At 39.5% G+C, this 20215-nt stretch overlaps 2 protein-coding genes across 7 annotated transcripts in view; one reads left to right on the top strand and one right to left on the bottom strand.

The window, feature by feature from the left end:
* The window catches only part of IFIH1 (interferon induced with helicase C domain 1), a 52863-nt gene extending 47504 nt beyond the window's left edge, over nt 1-5359 (bottom strand). For 3 of the 4 annotated variants that reach the window (XM_027591042.2, XM_027591043.2, XM_027591041.2), the window contains exon 1: nt 4564-5359. In XM_027591042.2, coding sequence (XP_027446843.2) covers nt 4564-5016 — 453 coding nt within the window. In that variant the 5' untranslated portion in view covers nt 5017-5359. The remainder of the gene's footprint in view (nt 1-4563) is intronic. The other variant, XM_027591040.2, reaches the window with a different exon arrangement.
* Nucleotides 5360-5474: 115 nt separating this feature from the next.
* The window catches only part of GCA (grancalcin), a 47709-nt gene continuing 32968 nt past the window's right edge, over nt 5475-20215 (top strand). The window contains exons 1-3 of one of the 3 annotated variants that reach the window (XM_027591045.2): nt 5475-5618; nt 5691-5831; nt 6122-6207. The gene's annotated coding sequence lies outside the window, so the exon portion shown is untranslated. The remainder of the gene's footprint in view (nt 5619-5690; nt 5832-6121; nt 6208-20215) is intronic. The other 2 variants (XM_027591046.2, XM_027591047.2) reach the window with 2 other exon arrangements.

A 20215-nucleotide genomic window follows, 5' to 3' on the forward strand; every position in this document is an offset into this window, starting at 1 on the left:
AAAAATGTTTTCATTCCTTCATAAAAACCTTAGATAACTATTTAAATATAATGGTGATTTTTTTTTTTTAACACAGCAGAGCTCAGCTCTCATCCCAGTTAACTCAGGAAGCGAAACTCCTGTTAAAAAGAAAGAATTTTTAAAAACTAGTTCCTCATAGGAAGAGAAGAAAAAATAAAACAAGATGAAATCGGAGAGGGGGACAAACCATAAGAGACTCTTAATCATAGGAAATAAACTGAGGGTTGCTGGAGGAGAGGGGGTGAGGGGATGGGGTAACTGGGTGATGGGCATTAGGGAGGGCACATGATGTAATGAGCACTGGGTGTTACATAAGACTGATGAATTGCTGACCTCTACCTTTGAAACCAATAATATATGTTAATTAATTGACTTTAAATTAAAAAAATAAATTTTTTAGAGAGAGAGGAAAAAAAACTAGTTCCCCATAAAAAGTTAATGTGTTTCTAAATGAATATGTATCAACACACTGACATAACTGATTTCTTACTAGTACTTTTTCTTGCTAATAAAATTCTTATACCTACTAACTTACCTGACAATACAATGAGCTGGGGGAGACTGACTCAGCTTCTCAGCTTCATGTAAGGACAACTGGACTTGGTTTCTAGCTGGACCGAACAAACTATCTCTGGTTCTCCTATGTAAATGAAAGGTATATGGGGTCTTCTTGGACTCTGGATGTTTAATGCTTTGAAGTGGCCAGGACTGAAACAAGAACCTCTCTTCAGCTGTTCAGACTGATATTAAGTAACTATGGAAATGTTTATATGGTCATCTCTTTTCCAGAGTTCATGGCTGTCTTAAGTCAATGGATGCGCCAAGAGGTCACTAAGCGTCCTAAAATATAAGCAGGTCAGTCCAGGGGCAGCCCCTTTCTATTAGGGATCATTATATTATAATGATCTATAACATGATTCTTCTATTTATCGTTCACTCTTCAGGATTTATAATAGTGCCTTGCATACACTAGACATTAACTATTTATTAGAAGAATGAATCGACACTACAACATAAGCTCCATGAAAGCACAGACAGTATTGGCATTATTATCCAGTCTTTTCACCACTGGCATGATGTCTGCCACAAGATGTCACTCCATAAATTTAAACCAAATGAATGAATAGTCAATCCATTAAAGACGTTTTTTTGGGTACTTACTGGACACAAAACTAAATCTAGGATAATTTCTGGAGGCTCTGATGTATGAAGGGCAGGGGTTCCAGGGATGGACATAAGAATAATAAACTAAAATGACAGACCAAGTAGAAAATGTCTACTAGAAAACAGGAAAGGGGCACCTGGGTGGCTCAGTCGTTAAGTGTCTGCCTTCAGGTCATGATCCCAGGGTCCCGGGATCGAGCCCCGCATCGGGCTCCCTGCTCGGCGGGAAGCCTGCTTCTCCCTCTCCCACTCCCCCTGCTTGTGTTCCCTCTCTCGCTGTCTCTCTCTCTGTCAAAATAAATAAATAAAATCTTTTAAAAAAAAGAAAACAGGAAAATAATTAAAATAAAAAAATCTTTGAAGCCCTAACTTCTTATTCAAATATTACTTTAGGCTGTCAAAAAAGCAGATTTGGAGATCTTATGTCCATCATCCATCCATTTCCAAATGCCTGGAAGGGCAATCCATGACATCATGCATTCTTATCCTTTATCCCAGACAACTTTTGGAAGTAAATTCAATCAGGCAGTTAATACTTTTTAAGTACCAGTTCTATACCTAGTCCTGGCTAGGTTTCTAAAGATGAAAGACATAGTTTTTCCTTGGAATCACAGTTTAATCCAGGGGCTTTAAGAAGATCTCAGTTTCAATGTGGTTGATTAACCTAAATTTCTGAAACTTTAAATTCACAAGGAAAGGTAACCAAATGAGTGATGATAAAATTCATCATCATCATCATATCAAAACAGCTCTTTACTATTATTATTCATTAGAAAGCTTTTTCATAAACATGATTTCTCATTTGTATTCACTAAAGTACCATGAGTGAGAGGAGACATTATGTCCATTTTCATGGGTAAATTTAGGATCAAGGAACTTAAATAACTTGACCCAAAGTAACGCATAGAGTAAGAAACAAACACAGATCTCAAATCCAGGTTTTCCCATTCCAAATTCTCATGTTTTCCCCCAGTACGATTTGCTACTTTGAGATAAATATTCATCAATGACCCCCATATCAATATAGATTCTTCTATACCTAGTGCTTCTTTCCAATAGCTTATTTTTCCATTGTCTGATGACACATGTAAAATGACGTGTAGACATGATTCCAGAATCTCACAGAGACACTATTCCTCCTCAGAAAGCTTCAAATGCATAGCTCCTCCATCTTTCAGAGGCTCTTTTGAAATATGAATTTGAGGGAGAGTTTCGGTTGCTTTGGCTTTAACTGCTACCCAGTACATAAATGCCCCTTTACTCTACATCTTCTTTGTGTCAAATCCCTTGCATTACTGCTAGCTGCCTCCAAGCTTGCCAGAATCAAGAACTTGGATAAATTCTAGCTGGCGGAAATTCAATCCAGGCAAGACAAAAGTGATGCTGATAGGCAGAAGTATTTAGAGTAAATAAGGAGAAGTGCTGTTTCGTTGGCAATCGGGACATCATACCCACCAAACATAAACAGCTTTGTGGTGTTACTGGACTCTGTTGCTTCTGGACTTCCTAACAGCTACTGTGGCTGGAAATGCCATCTTCCATCTCCAGCTGGCTTGAAGGCTGCATACTGTCTTCCAAATTAAGATTCTGCCACAGTGATGTACACATTTGTCATATCCAGCTGGACTACTATAATGCGTTCTAGCTGGTTCTCAATACACAAAACTACATAAACGTTACAGACAACAGTGTAAAGTAATTTACTTGTTGGGAAAACCAGCCATCAAAATTAGATGCATGCTTGGGTCTTTGGACAGCCCTATGGCTGTCAAGTCTACAAAGGTCTATTAACTTTACTCACTAAAGACCAAGTTACATCATAGGCTAATGTGAGGCCAGTGTCCAGAACTTTGTAATGAAGATACAAACAACTGGTGAATCCAAAACAAAGGAAGAAAGGAAGAAAGAAAGAAAAGGAAGAAAAAGAAAATGTCAGAATCATAGCATGTTAGACAAAGCCTTGGACTTTTACTCATGGGTTTGTTTATTTGCCTACACGCCTTTCAAAATAAGATTCTTATTTACTTACAAACTTGAATAAGTCATGTTCAAATAGGTCAGCGTTTCTATACTTCACAGTATATCCTTGTTCAATAAAAAACAATGAACTGTACCTCTGAAACAAATAATGCAATATATGTTAAGAAAAAAAAAAGAAGAAGATAGCAGGAGGGGAAAAAATGAAGGGGGGTAAATCGGAGGGGGAGATGAACCATGAGAGACGATGGACTCGTTCTTGAGGGGAGGCGATTGGGAGAATGGGTTAGTCTGTGATGGGTATTAAGGAGGGCACGTTCTGCATGGAGCACTGGGTGTTATGCACAAACAATGAATCATGGAACACTACATCAAAAACTAATGATGTAATGTATGGTGATTAACATAACAATAAAAAATTTTAAAAAACAATGAACAATGAAACATTACATTAAGTGTAAAATGCCTTGTAAAATTCACCCTGTCAAAATGCCACCTAAAAAATCCACTACTCCTTTGCTAATATGAAAAACTACAGTTGGCAACATACTTTTTTTCAATGAATTATCTGCAACTTTTAATTCCCAGAGAATGTCATAACTTTGATTAAAGAAAAAAAAGTGTGTGTGTAATGTAATTTCTGCATTTGGACCAAGATCAAATGGTATAACGTATAATATAGGCCAGAGATTGGCAGTTTTTTCTGTGAAGTCCAGATAATAAATACTGTTAGCTCTGTGGGTTGTATGGTCTCTGTTCAACTGCTCTTAAAGTGCGAAAGCAGTTATATCATGTAAATGAATGAGCATGACTCTGTTCCAATAAAACTTTTATGAGCACTGAAAATTTAAAAATCTAAAAACCATTCTTAGTGTTTGGGCCTGCAAAAACCAGTAATAGGCTGGACTTAGCCCATGGGTCATGGTTTGCTGATACTCGTTCTATCAAACTATATAAAGTAAGGCATAAAATTACACACCACCAGGACCTAAATCCAGGACACCTGGGGCAAGTTACATAACCTACCTCAGTTTTCCCATCTGTAAAACAACGTTAATAACCTTAAAAATCTTAATGCATTATTGGGAGCATGAACTCTGATCATAAGTTTTGCAAATGATACTAAGTATCTATAGTAAGTGCTCAATAAATGTTATCTATTAGTACACATTACTATTTTGGAGGTAACACCTCTTTTGGCTTATTTTAGTGAAAGGATTAGAAAAAGAGCTTTTGTTATATTCCAGTTCTCAAAATTATGTTGTTAAGTGCCTAACTATTCTCTTCTCAAGAAAGGAGAGAACCAAATTTACCCAGAGATGTCAAAGAACATTTGGAGTGGGACAAAGGAAGGAGCAACCCCGAGTTACAAAATCTGTCTCCGTCTGAACTGACACCTACCCGATTTCTGTCTTCGTTTGTCAAGAGTTCCTTCTCCACACACTTATCCAAGATATCTCTAACCAGAAGTTTGTCCACCAGGGTGGGCTGGAGGAGGTTCATTAGTTGGAGACACTCATCATGAACGTTCTCAGAGGATGGAGAGGGCAAGTCGGTGAGCTCTGGGTTCAGGTAGCGGGCGGCTAAAACGCTGCCTGCTCTCTGAAGAGCCACCAGAAATTGTCTGGTCCAGCCAGGGGGCCAGCCTCCCTTCTCCAAAGTGCTCAGAAGTTGATCAGCTGCCTGCATGTTCCCAGCGTTGATGGCCGTCCTCTGAATCTGCTCCTTCACCTCATCGGGCAGAAAGTTCAGGTAGTCCAGTACGGGCTCCACCTGGATGTACGTTTTCAGTCTGGCCCTGAAACACGAGATGAGATAGCAGAAACTCTTGTCTGCAGAGTAGCCATTCGACATCTTTCGTTCGTGCTCAGCAAAGGGAGAGGATTCTCCCTAACAGACCGACAGCTTGCTGTTCTCTGCTCAACAGGTGAGCTGTGTGTCCCGCGGTCGGCTTGGAAGCCCGCAGGGTCCGCAACGCTGTGCCCGACAGAGCGCGTGGTCCGCAGGACCCCCAGGGCGGCGCCTGGGGGCTCAGTGGGTCGCACCTGGGCAGGGGGCGGGTGGTCAGGTGGCGGGGCGCGCCGGCCCGGGGACGAGGCGGCGAGAAGCTGCGGGCGGCGGGCGGACGGGCAGGCGCGACCCCTCCGACTCGGCTGCGCTCGCCCTCGCCGGAGACCAAGACGCCGCCTCTGCCGACTCCGGTGGGAGATCTGAGCCCCGCTTTCCGCAAGGCAGTTCTTGTAGTTTGCCGGACTTGGGTTTCTGTTTCGATTCTTTCCGTCTCCCTCAGGCCTTTCCAGACGTAATCCGCCGGGGCGGGGAGTGTACGTTTCCCAGAGCAGGAGACACCCTTCGGTCGGCTCTGGCAGGGACCGTCTTTCCGTGGCAGGCACTGTGGGAAACGGAAAAGGAAAGCGAATTCGGAAAGCAGCGATCCAACAATACTCCTCCTGCAGGTATTTTGACTTTTTTTTTTTTTTTTTTTTTTTGCGGGATTCTGCCTCACAAATCAGACTTCTTTCCCACAGCCGTCTTGCATTACCTCCGTCAGCGAAAATGTGGAGGGCTTGAAAGCGCGTGACTCGGGACTTCCCGGTCCAGAAGTGAAGAGAAACTGCCACAGACCCTGACGCCAGTAGGAAGGAGTTACCCTTAGCTGGTGACTACAGGTAGGTTCTGCCCCACCGCCAGCCCCCTGTCCGGAGATATGACGGTAAGACTGCAGGGGGCACCTGTAGAAAATAAAGCCAAGAAGACATCTTTCCAGAGAGGTGTGAACTCGGAGCCCCAGGATGAATGACCTTTGCACCCTCTCTAGAATAAACCTGACTTCCTGTAGGTTCCCCCAAACCAGCTTTTTCTTCTGAGAATTTGTGGGTATGAAAAAGAGTGAATAATGATAAACGGTTTATTTGACTGCCTGATGCGTAAATTGTAGTATTTATTTGGCTTTGACCAGGGTCTGGCGACAGACGCAGAGGGACTTTAACCACCAGCTCAGCTTAAGAGGAAGCCAAGAATGAAGGTTTTTCTATCTCCCAGCCTGTAAGTTCCCCATATTCTTTAATATACAACTTTCCTTTAATAAAACAAAACAAAATCCCCAACAACTTATTTTTGATATAGCTGCCATTCTTTTCTTGGATTCAATACAGAAAGTTTTGGCTGAAGCAGTGAGGAACTTAATTAGCAACTAATGTACCAACTTGTAGTAAACATCAACATTTGTCTATGTCATGAGGGAAAAAAAGACACCCACACTGAAAAATGGCAGCTTCCATTCAGTACAGAAGCCACATAAAAGTGAGTCCTTCAGGTTGCTACTCACATTCTGCAGCCAGGGGGAACTGTGGGTGGTAGAGTGTATGCTTCACCCTGAGAACCTCATGGTCTAGAATTATATGGAGGATGGAGGGGTCAGTTAAGCCATTAAAAAGATACATTTAGGAAAAGTAATCTCGTAGCAAAGTGCGTTCGGTGAAGTTTAGATAGGACAGGAACGCCTGGTGCTGCTTTGGACTGGATAAGAGAAATACAGAGTCCTTGTTTTTATCAGAGGCATACAAAATATTCAGTTGAGCTCTTTACAGCATCTCGTCTTATTTTATGCTCTAATTATATTGTGTAGCTAAGTTTTTTTCTTTCCTGTAGGATTGTAAGCTGCTTGAAGAGAGGGCATATTTACACACTAACCAGTCCTAACCAGTAGGTCCTTGCTGATTACCCCCAATGGGAATTTGTTTTGCTTTGACCTTAGCAGTTGGTCTAACATCAAACACATAGTGAAAGTTACTGAAGTGAAATAAAACTTTGGCCCTGCAGGTAGACCTGCTTCATATTATTCTTTTCCGTTTCTTCATAAAATACTACTATGTATTTACTTAACTTTGGGATTTGACCTTGTACCTAAAAAAAAAAAAAAGAGAGCGATTAAGGGGAACCTGGGTGGCTCAGTCAGTTACGTGTCCGACTCTTGATTTCAGCTAAGGTCATGATTTCATGGGTTGTGAGATCAAGCCTCACGTCCAGCTCTGTGCTCAGCAGGGAGTCGGCTTGAGATCCTCTCTCCTCTCCCTCTGCCCATCCCCCCACTCACGCATGCTCTCTCTCTCTCTCAAAATAAATCTTAAAAAAAGAGATTAAATTAGATGTTTCTGCAAAAGTATTCAAATTATCAATTTTACTTATTGGGTCTATGAAGATACCTTTTAGGACTATTCCAAGAAATTCCCTCCGCCCCTGCCCTTCAGGTGCTGGCAAGTTTCATTCAGTACATTAAAACAAAACCAACCAACCAACCAAAAATCATTCTGTCCCCTGATACCCATTCTTCTGTCCTTGACCTTCAAACACTGGAGGATACAAAGGAATTGATGGCTAAATATGGGGAAATAATGTCATCATCTTAACACCATAGAATTGCTGTTTGGATGACAGAGGGTCAAAAGTAGAAGCTTACATGTTTGGTGTTCAGATTATGTCATTCATTCATGCAATCATTTAAAAATATTTATTAAGTAGCTGTGATATGATCAGTGCTGCTCTTGTATAGTTAATAAAACTGAACAAAACTTCTATTTTTATGGAGTTTACATTCTAATGGGAGTGGTAAGACAGATACCAAATAATAACTAGAAAATAGGCAATGTTCCAGTGGAGAACAAATGCTATGAGAACTATGGTAAGATCCATTCCTAAGTATTTTGTTGTGTTTGATAATCCCATCATAAATGGGATTGTTATATTTCCTTTTCAGATAATTTGTTAGTGTATAGAAGTGGTACTGATTTTTGTATATTGATTTCGTATCCTACAACTTAACTGAATTAGCTGATTAGATCTAACAGGTTTTTGATGGAGTCCTTAGGATTTTCTCTGTATGAAATCATGTCATCTACAAATAGAGACATTTTTACTTCTTTTTGTCCAATTCGGATACCTTTTATTTCTTTTTCTTGCCTGATTGCTCTCGCCAGAACCTCCAGTTGAATGTTGAATATGAGTGGTGAAAGTGGGCACTCTTCTCTTGTTCCTGATGTAAGACCTAGATAATAATGTACATTATAGTTTCGCCAGCTGATTTTCCATAGAGACACCCTCTCTAATTCTCACCATTAGCATTCCATAATATCTATCAATAATAATTCATATTTACTCTCCAGTAAGGGTCACTTTGCTGGATGAGGATTGAATGATGAAGACTGAGCGTGAGTGAGAACACCAGAAGGAAAGTAGAAAGGAACTTCTTTTTTAGGACTCTTCCATAATCTTGATATGACCCCTTCTGGAAGAAAGAGATTGAGGGCGGGGGGCGGGGCGGGGGAAGCCAAGCCACAGTCTCTCAAAGTGTGTCTTTTTTATCTATAATTTTGCATTGTGATTTAGTTTATTTTCTGCTTTTTGTTTGAATAGATGTTTTACTCTGTCAAGCTTCCTCTGATAACTTTCATTTTCATTCTCCTTTTTGTTTTCTAAATGTTAAGTTTCTATTTCCTTTCTCCTTTGAGGTATGAAATCTTGTCAATCTATGTCTTTTCCTTTTCTCTAGATCTGCCTTTTCTTTTTAAACCCAAAAGAAACATTTCAGTCCCCATCAATTTTAAAAAAGTCACCTGTAGCATTTTGTTCTCTAGATAGTAATTCAGGAAGATATGAGATAACAAATTCCTGCTGTTATCCAACCTTTCATCTGAGTTTTCTACAGTTGAGAAGTAATAAAAACCATAGCTGCCACTTCTTTGACAAACTAGAACTACAATGTAATGGCAGTATGCTTTTCTTCTCAATTAAATTACAATAAATCTAGTTCAATGAGGAAATCCTTCTAAAATTGTTTTTCTATTCCTTCATTTGTTACCAGCTTGTATCAAGAAAGAGGCTACTCTGTTTCATTTAAAGCTAGGTGTCCTTAACCTAGCAGTATAGTGCTCTGATTAAGCATGGCGACCCTGTGCCAGGATGTCAGGACTCACATCTCAGCACTGCCTCTTAGTTGCTGTCTGGTCTTAGGAAATCACCTAAAATTTCTCACTTATGAAACGAGAATGATACCAGTACCAGACCATAAGGTTGTTCAGAGGCTAGACTGTAAAGCACTTAGCACCAACCCTGGCATTTTAGGTGTCCAAGAAGTGACTACAAGCAATGAGTAAGAGATGGCGTTACCTCTCAAAGAATGCACAATTTATAGTGGAAATAAATTAGTTATGTATATAAACCTATATAATAAGTAGCCAGGTAACTGAGTTTTTAGATAGGATCGCTTTTTTCAAGAAACAGAAGCTGATAGACTGATTGAGCAGAAAAGTTTATTGAAAGGTACTATCATAGCTTTATATTTCAAAAACATAAGTCCAAAACAGAAAAAGAAATTTTAGCTAAGTTTATTAGATCCTAATACTCATTTCTTAATTATTTCCACCATTTCAGTTATAAAATTCTGGTTTTAAGCATGTACATGTAGAAGTGTTTCTATATAACAAACAATGCTGGGAAAAAAATCAGGAATCAGTGAAAATTTTTCCAAACATCTACTTTTCCAAATGCTTCCTCTATAGCTTCATACTTTCAAAAACAGTCACTTGGGCATGTTTTTGTTAAAACCTCAAAGGCAGAGATTGGCTATGTTTCTTTTACTTTATTTTAAAATTAATGTTTAAGAGCAAACTACAGCCAAATGTAATTAGAATGCCATTGTTTTTTCCTTGAAATTATGGTTGACAGTTAGCTGGTAAACACTTGGGGTTAGATGTCTAAGCTTGTGTTCATTCTGATTGAAGGGTTACTGTTCTAATCACTTAATACTCACCCTTATACAATTAATTAAATATTTTTATTTCACCTGCTCATATTATAACTGACAGTGTTTTGAAGTAGAATGAGTTACTGAAATCAAGCATTAAGATTAATTGAATCAATCTTTTTGATTTGCTAAATGACAAAGGGTTAAACTAAGATTTTTTAAAAGTAATAAAGCATTATCAATTACAAAATATCTTTTATTATTAATGCACTGGGTTATATCAATTACACTGAACAATCTTATTTCATCTTCATCTGATGCCTTATTATTTAATTTTTGTTTGTATTTTATGATACATTATTATAGTAGTATGTGTAAAGATTTTCAAAGTACATATACTTTTATTAGGGTTCATGTTCAAATATTTTTACTGATAAGGAATCAGGAACAAAGTACTTAGAGACCCCAGCTCTAGAGAGCCACCCAAGGGCTAGAGGTTGTGATGAATTTGAGGAGCAGGAGTAATAAGAATAGAAGAGGAAGACGTATAGGGGAAGGGAGAGTGAACTCTGGGCAAAGATGGGGAATTCAGCATTTAGACCTTGAAAGTAGAACATTTCAAGTTACTAGCATTGCTTTGTGACAACTGTTAGTATACTAAGTTAACACATGGAAACTGAATATATTTCATATCCTATTGCCAGATATGCAATAGGATATAAAATATATTCTTGAATTGAATTTTTTAATTTTTTAATTTTTTAAAGATTTTATTTATTTATTTGAGAGAGCACAAGCAGGCAAGGGGCAGAGAGAGAGGGAGAAGCAGACTTCCCACTGAGCAAAGAGCCTAATGCGGGACTCGATCCCAGGACCCTGAGATCATGACCTGAGCTGAAGGCAGATGCTTAACTGACTGAGCCACCCAGGCACCCCTTGAATTGAATATTTTAATAAAAGTAAAGTCCTATTTAAGAAACAGTTCGTGTTCACCATAGAAAATTTGGGGGGGGGGGGTGGAAATAACACAAATACTGAAGAAGATTATATTAATTACTTGTAAACCTATCACCCAGAGATAGGCATTATTAATATTTTAAGTGTATTTCCTACCAATATTTTATGGTGTAAATATGGGTATACGCATGTGCGCATTCAATATCCCTTCAACAGAGAGTGAACTGAGATGGTCTCAACTGTGAGGAAGAGATCGCCAAGGAAGAGATCTCCATCGGAGATCATGTTGACATGCCATGGGGAGAAAGAGCCTGTGGAAGATTTCCCTACAGCAGGGATGGCAAGGATATTTGGGCAGCAATGCCTAATATTGAATAACAGGTTCATTTTCTTTTTCTTTTTAAAGACTTTATTTATTTATTTGACAGAGACACAGCGAGAGCAGGAACGCAAGCTGGGGGAGTGGGAGAGGGAGAAGCAGGCTTCCTGCTGAGCAGGGAGCCCGATGCGGGGTTCCATCCCAGGACGCTGGGATCATGACCTGAGCCGAAGGCAGACGCTTAACGACTGAGCCACCCAGGCGCCCAAGAAGTTCATTCCTGTGTTGCACTTGATGTATTGACCCTTCTTGGTCCCAGGTCGTTCTTAAAAGTGCACCACATATAACAGCTTTGTGTGGTGGTGCTTTGGTTAATAAAGGAGAGCTGGTGGCCCCACGTGGTGGAGCGGAGCTGCATAGAAAGTGTCGCTGTTGGAAGTGAGACAGGGAATGTGGTTCGAGAATTCCATCCAAGGGTGACAATGAGAGCATAAGCCCTCTAGGAATCCTCAGACATCTTAGGAATAGCACCAGACTTAACAATGCAGGATGGGCAGGGTCATCTCAGTAGGCATGCTTTCAGCCGCAAGATAAAGAATGCCTGACTAAATGTGGCTCAGCCAGAGGCATTGCTTTTTCTCCCATAACAAGAAGAGTCAGTGTGTTCATTGTGTCAGAACTCTAGGATGTGTCCTGTAATTTTCTTGGCTTTTCTCTCATGGTTGCAAAATGGCTACAATAGCAACAACCATTATTTCTACCTACAGCTTCAGTTAAAACATGTTGTGGAGGTGGGTTTCTCCCATTTGCTTCCTCTGAACAGTGAAGGAAGAAAAGATTCCGGGAGTCCCCCAGCAGAATTTCTCATCTATCTCATTGGCCAGAACTGGGTTGTGTCCTCCTCCCCTAAAATAAAGTGATATCTACTCAAACATTAAACAATTATGACATTTAATGGTAAAGGAGCTTAAACCATTGTTTGTCATAGGAGCTTAAAGCATTTTATTTGAATATGAAAATACAAAGATGACCCAAGGAGGTCTGGAAAAAGATGTTTTCAGGCTGCTCACCGTAAGAGAGCACACACATTGCCCTTGGTAAGCGCCGCCAGTGGGAAGTTCCAAAGCTGACAGCTACAAAAATTGTTCTCAAGCCCAGCTAGCTGTGTATTAGAACCACATGGAAAGATGTATATAATTGTCCATTGCATCCAAATCCATTGCATCCAAATCTCCACGATTGGAACTTAGGATCAGTTATTAGGATCAGTTATTTTCCCTTTCAGTTCCACTTGTGATTCCACTCTCCGGCCAGAGGTGAGAACGAGGGGTTAGGGCCAGCTGAGAGTGCAGCCCAGGTTCATTATTCATGGTAGTTATGTACTATAAAGTTGTACTGAATTAGTGAACCCTGCTCCCGGAGACATAAGGAACGAGATCACGCTCTGGTCACAACATTTCTAAAACTAATCAATATGTAACCTTGTTTTTTGTGTGTTTTTCTGTTTAAAGACACCTAAATTAATATATATTGTTGATTCATTAACATTGAACTCAGAGTTAACAGCACTATAAACTCATACCTGAGTGAAGCTTATCTAACACACATTTTCTCTGTGAGACACATCACGATTTTCCTGTGCTTAGAAACACCACATAACACTTCAGGACTATGCTCGGAGGCATTTTAAACAGTGAAATCACTGACAAAAAGCCCCAAAATGCAAAAAATTGGCACTAAATATACCACAAAAAGGACACTTGTTTACAGTTTGAGAGCTGAGACAAGAAGGCAGAGCTTCACTTTGTTTGACCTCAGCTGGGAACATGCCCATTGGGCAGCTCAAATTTTTCACTGCTCTGCACAGATCCACCAATGACCAAGAAAGCATCAAAAGTAATGATTTGGGGGTTATAAATTTTAGTGAGTAGGTAAATAGTTTCCTGGTCTAACCAGGAGAATATGAAAAACTCATTTTTTTTGTGTTTTGTATACGTATTCCTAAATCATTCATATTCAGTTTAGCTAAAGCCATGATATAAATGAACATATATTTTCAGTAATTTATTATGAGAGATGTTGTAGTTTGTAACACAGCTACCAAATCCATTGACCTGGACATTGTCAGATATTTGCTTAGAACAAATGGAACCTATTATGCATCACAGAAAATGTATTCCTTCATGGCAGTAGTACTATGAACATTTCAGGATGTCAATCTCCAGCAGATATTTGGAAAAAAAGGATCATATATAAATTCAACTAAAAAGGTCATCTTGGGCACCTGGGTGGCACAGTCGGTTAAGCATGTGCCTTCAGCTCAGGTCATGATCCCAGGGTCCCGGGATGGAGTCCCACATCAGGTTCCCTGCTCAGTGGGGAGCCTGCTTCTCCCTCTCCTCCCCACTCATGCTTGCTCTCTCTCTCTCTCACACTATCTCTCTCAAATAAATAAATAAAATCTTCTTAAAAATAAAAAAATTAAAAAAATAAAAAGGTCATCTAATGTCTGTAAACTTGAGAAAGGTAACAAGGGCAGAAAATCTGAATCTGAGTGACTTTAGAAGAATTTTTGCTTATCTTATATCTAACTGTTACCTAGACTTTTGGTAGTTCTCCAACCTGTTGGTTCAGCAAAGAGAATGAGGGACAGATGTAGGAATCCCTATATCATTTGAAAAACTATCTTCCTTGTGATAAGCAACTAGAATTTCTTATACTTTGTTAGGCAGTTAGTTAGACATGAGCAAGGAGGAATAAAGTAGGGGCTGGCCACCCCTGGGAGCCACCCCCAAGGGTTAACAGTGACACCTTCAGAGCAACCTCTAAGGCCTAACAGAACAGAAAAGGCTTAGCCACAGAGCTGACTCAAAAGCCACAAGGGGACGTCTGAGAGCCATGGACACAAGGGTCGCAACTTGCCCTTAAGTACCTCTTCAAGATCACAGCAAAACTCATTACAAGTCCATAAATATGCAATATGTAAATAAATACAGTTATAACCGAATGCATCATGGGTAGGTGCATGCGCAGAGGCCAAAATGTTAAATAACCACCAGCTGTCAAACAAAAATGTCAATCAAAGCTAAATTTACATGTACGCAAAGCAGGCTTAAAAGGATGCAGCCAGAGCTTCTGGGGCCATTGCCACCCTTACTCTGGCAGTGGCCTACTCACTCTTGAATCAAGTGTACTATACTTATCAGTAGATAAGTATAAGGTGTAAGCTCTGTCTCCCCGTTCTGGTCTCAGGTCTTCAGTTCTTCGGTGCGTCTGGGACAAGAAGAGAGCAAGCAGGTAACACTTTTTCCCAGCATGAAGAGGGAAATTAGGAAGATTATCAGGAAATCCAAGTTTCACACGCAATAAAGCTCCATTGGGTAGCCACTTTTATTGCAAGTCTGTCATACCTTTGGTGACCAATATTCAAACTGTAGTTCAAGGAAATTTAATATGACATAGTGATACCTTAGAGGGGGCTGGAGAGAGGCTCAGTGGGCGAGGCTCCGGGCCCCACCCCTACCAAAGAGAGCAGATCAACTTTTCTAAGTTTTATACTTTGGGACTGAGGTGGGAGGTGCACTTGGAGGAGAAAAGCACACTGGTGGTGGCAGGGAGTCTGGTGGTGATGCCTGGAAACAGTACATGAAGATCTGCTTGTACCATCAAGTGGTCCTTACCACAGTAGGGACTTTCCTCTGGCCCAAGGAATCAAGTTTCAGTAGAAGTGTTTTAAGATTTTATTTATTTATTTATTTGAGAGAGTAAGAGAGAGTGAACATGGAGGGAAGAGCAGAGGGAGAGGGACAAGTAGACTGCACGCTGAGCCCGGAGCCCAGTACAGGGCTCCATCTCAGAACCCTGAGGTCATGACCTGAACCAAAACCAAGAGTCGGACATTTAACTGACTGAGCCACCCAGGCACCCAGGAAAAGTATTTTAAATTGACATTACCTCAAGTCTTTCTGGTATCCCTGAGGCAATTTCTTCTGAGGAAGACTAGGAAAATTAACTTTTGCCCTGAATAAATGCATCATTTTGGATATGACAGTGGCTAATCTCTTATCACCCCAGGGCCCTGACTAAATTAAAAAAAAAAATAAATAAAACTGTCATGACAAAAAAATCCATATTTTTTCATATATTTGGAAAAGCATTTGAAAATCTCTGTGCTGAAATATCAGATCATGATGTATAAAGAATTCTTTAAAAATAACAAATATTTTACCAGAGCCTTCTTAAACTGTTTCCCAACAAGCAAAAAATACGAATGCAGGCTGGGCAGCTGCCTTTACCCTAACAATTTTTTGTAGGACCAAATATTAGCAGAGTTAGGCAAGTTCTGGAAACAGTATACCATATTGTTGATGGAGGGAAAGGGACTTCTGTACTCGTTGTAAATGAAAGAATGCTTGCGCAAAGTCAGTAAATGAATAAATGATTTACTCGGGCTGCAAATTATACCACCTTTTAAAAAAGTAAAATGATACTAAAATTTATAATTATATATATAATTTGTAATTATAGTTAAGTTTATTTTTAAAAATATTTTAAAAATCCTTTTGTAAAGTATTTCTTGATTCCTGCTAAAATAATTTAATCTTTTCTCCTCTAAATTCCTAATTAGAATGTGCATTTGCCTGCCTGTAACACATACCTGTGTTGAGGGTACACAGCCTAAGGGGAGCTTACACAGCCCTTCCCAACCTTTAGGACTGATACAAAATTTTAGAACTTATTTAGTGCAGTTGGCTTTCAATGTGTTGATTCGTTCTCCCTCAAATGCAGTAAAAGCTTCAAAAGGGACATATTGTACTATGTGAGAATTGTTTTTTTAAATATAGAGTGGTCCAAATTATTTTATTACTACCAATGATCTACTTAAAAAATATTTTCAAGATGAAGGATTTATTATTTTAGTAGATGGATAAAGGTAAATAAGGCTACAAGCATGGATTGTGAATAATATTTGATTTAATACTTTTTAGAAATGTTTTGTTTCTCAGGAATAGACTGGTTATGTGCACATAAATGTGCCGTATGTTGATTTGGAATTAAGAGTAATATTAACATTTACTATTTGTTGAATACCATGATGAATTGTAGAGAAAACCTGAGCTTCTTCACAAAATGAATTCCAAAAGCTGACCCAGGTTCTCTGGGAACAGTCAAGAACTGTCTGTGGCTCATCATGTTCCCTGGAACTTTGATGACAAAGTGACTCCTGTGAGGAGCCAGCACGCACAAAGCAGCACAGGCTGAGCCCTAGACGTTCAGCCCTATGTCGCCCTTCTCAGGAAGGTACTCAGAAAGGGGAAGCCCTCCCTTGCTCCTTCCTCAGGCTGTTGTGAGCTACCTGCCTATCATTGTGTTGCCTCTGCCGCCCTCTTGTGGGGGTTTTACTATCAAATAGTAAGTAACTGTCAGAACTGATTTGGCTGGTGTCAAGTAAGTACAATTGCAACTATGAACAATGTAGATTTTTGACAGATAACAGAAAAGATAGGTAATCTGTATTTCCCATGGGAAGATAAAACCATAGCTATAATTTAGTAAAAACTTAAAGTATTATATTTTACAAAAGCCGAGAAAAACATCAAGGGCTCATTGACCTTCTAGTAGGGACTATCCCCATTTAACAAAGGAGAAACCAAGATTCATAGAACTATTACATTGCCCAATGTCACACAGCCAGCAGATGAGCTTGGAGTCAATTATAAATCTCCAAAATACTTATTGCACAGTTCCTTCAAGAGTTAGCATAGACAATAATGGCTAGAACCAACTATTTTAACATGTTCATTTTCTTATTTTTCCAGTATGGTGAGGCCAACATATCAGAGATGATTGCCATTGATAAAGTAGTTTATTACAATTTCTAAGAGGAGGGGGCATACCACACCCTGCGGGATCCCATAGATAAACACCAGAAGGCAGCAGGAACAAGGGGAAAGCATGGGCAGAGCCTTTATTGTGGTTTCTATGGGAAAGGCAAGGCAAGGTAGGATAAGCAGAGTTAGAATGGACTAGTTTGAATAATTTTAGAGGGCTCTAGGGCATAGAGGTTATCCCCAGCTGCCTGTACCTGGCCCTGGGGAGATTAGTGTGGAGGAACACTGTCTTTTGGGGTGTAAGAGCCAGAGAGGAGGTAGTTCACAGCAGGAGCTGTGGATTGCCTAGTTTACATATGAAAGGTGAGTCATTTGTTATCTCCGAGAATTGGCTAGTCCTGGGAGGGCCAGTTTCTCTGTAGTCAGAGACGCCCTAGATGACAGAGCATCAGGAAGAGAGAAAATAAGAAACTAAAGTAAATACACCAATTAACACATTCTCTTGAACTCAGAATGTGTGTGTGAATGAATGAAATCAGTAGTAATAAAGATAAATCATCCTAACTCTGACATTGATATTAATTTATTATCTATATGATGTGATCAGCTGATAGTTTTATATATATAAATGTTACCAAATATCAATCAAGAAGAAATGTCAAAATTGATCTAAATATCAGCTGGGTTTTTTTTTTTTTCATTATTGGAAACTATAACACAGTCAGAAGCTTGAAGATAAATGTTTTCCTGAAAGGTTGGGATCATAATTACTTTTTTCAAATTTATACTGGAAAATATCTATTTTAGGCACATGCTTTTCCAGCAGAAATGAGTTTTGTTTCCTTCTAAACAGCTTTTATTTTGTATGCATATTTATTTAAGAAAATGTGCAGAAAGATATTTGTATCAGAATTTGAGTTTAAAGAACCATTTTCTTACCCATCTACCTAGATATTTGCTCTCTGTGTCCCCATTCAGCCCTTTTGGTAACTTCTTTTCATTTAATTATGCTTTCTGATATCACTAACTACCATTTTCAACAATTTATGAGCAAACCATTGTGTAAAGCTTCTGTTGCTAGGTTACATTCTCCTTTACCGGAATCGTGGTGGCTGAAGAAAAACCTAGGTTCCTGTTCTCTCTCTCTCTGCCCCCCACCGTCACCCCCAACACTTCTATATAGCCTATTTGTTTAATCAACTCTTTGGATTTAATTTGCCATTCAATATAATTATTCTATAAATATTTATTGTATGCAGTTTACCTGGATTTTTGTCGTACCTTTAAAAATTAAATGGGTTGAGTCTCTAATTGAAAAGTTGCTGGGGCACCTGGATGGCTCAGTCGGTTAAGCGTCTGCCTTCAGCTCCGGTCATGATCTCAGGGTCCTGGGATGGAGCCCCCGCGTTGGGCTCCCTGCTCAGGGGGGGAGCCTGCTTCTCCCTCTCCTTCTGCCTGCCGCTCCCCCTGCTTGTGCTAGCGCGCACTCTCGCTCTCAAATAAATAAAATCTTTAAAAAAAGAAAAAGAAAAAAGAGTTGTTAAGTTTTGGCAGGATTGTAAGTGTAAATTGTGGGATTTCTTTTTCTTCAATGTATGTGATATTTCCCACTTGCTCCTAAAGATCCATGCTCTCTTCCCCTCTCCTTTCCACTGTGGCCTGGGACGTATCCATGAACGTTCTTTCCCTCTGGCTTCAGACTGAGATCAGCCAGTGGAAGCACTGACAGGAGATCAGAGGCAGGGAAAAGAGTGAGGTTAGAGTATTTGTTCCCTCAGCTCCCTTCTGTGCAGTTCATCATCGTGTATCCCTCTACTAAAGGTCATGTGTCAGATGACCTTCTCCATACGGTTACTGTCTGTAGGTTTCAACACTGTTTCTTTGCCTTGCCCTCTCATCCTAAGGGCAGTAATGGATCCTCCTTGTAGCTTGCACTGAAATGCTATATCACGCTTTATTGCTGCCTGTTAACTACGTTAACACCTTTGTAAATGGTGACTTTTATTAGAGTTCCTCAATTACTATGTTTGAGTGTGCCATCTGCTGTTTTCTGATGGATATGGCAGCAACTGAGTTTTTTGGATAAAGGTTGGAGAGCAAAGCAAGTGTCTGAGGTAGGTTAAATAGAGCAGATCTTGGAGGGGCATTAACTGGGCTCCTTACATTCACCCAGTTTGTGCCTGGCACCAACACCGATCATGGGTCCTCACTGATATTAGTATATATTATAATTCCAATCATCAGGGAACGTACAGGGAGAGTACCAAACTTTTTTCTTTTTATTCAGTTCAGTTTTTAATTTAGGATAGCCCAAGCAATAATAATGTGCTATACAGCTTAATTCTTGCTTTGAGCAACTTCAAAATCTCTAAGCATGGGACTTCATTATTCATTCACTCATTCAAAACTATGTGAACACTGTAGGTTGTCATTTTTCAAACATGAATTAATCAGGTCATGTTTTGTTTTAAAAATATTTTGCAACTGTTTTGATGTGTGTCTACCTCCACAATACAACTTATTATTATCTTAGTTTCCTCTTAAAATATAATTGGGGCTACTAATGTCATAAGATTTGGGGGAAGCTCAAATATGATAATGTGCAAAATAACTCTGAAAAGCATCATGTGCTATATAAATAAATAGATTTTAATTTTTAAAATTTCTATTACCAGGTCTTATTCCTACCAATAGTTTTATACATTGATGAGGGATAGGGGCAATCTTATCTTCATACATATGCAAAACACCTAAGGATTAGTGTAGAAATGGGATGATCTCAGCTTTTAGCCAGTCCATAATCTGTTTAAGCACTGGGCCACTTTTATTTTTATATTTTTTTAAAGTAGGTTTTTAAGCAGAGTCCATGTGTTCCATTCTGCACTTCATTTATCTATTATTTTTTAGAGACGGAGGTGGAGGGAGGGGCAGAGAGAGAGAGAGAGAGAATCTTAAGCAGGTTCTATGCCCAGCATTGAGCACGACCACGGGCTTGATCTTGCAACCCTGGGATCATGACCTGAGCCGAAATCAAGAGTCAATGGTTTAACCAACTGAGCCACCCAGGCACCCCCACTTTTATGTTTTTGATTAAAGTATTTTTGGTTGTAACAGGACCACCGTAGCTTAATTCACGTTGTATGTGAGCAAGTTACTAATGAAAGGGATAGCTAAAGTAAGTATTCAATCAACATTACTTCATTT

The sequence above is a fragment of the Zalophus californianus genome, chromosome 3 (assembly GCF_009762305.2).
Source record: "Zalophus californianus isolate mZalCal1 chromosome 3, mZalCal1.pri.v2, whole genome shotgun sequence".
In the NCBI taxonomy this organism is placed as follows: Eukaryota; Metazoa; Chordata; class Mammalia; order Carnivora; family Otariidae; genus Zalophus; species Zalophus californianus.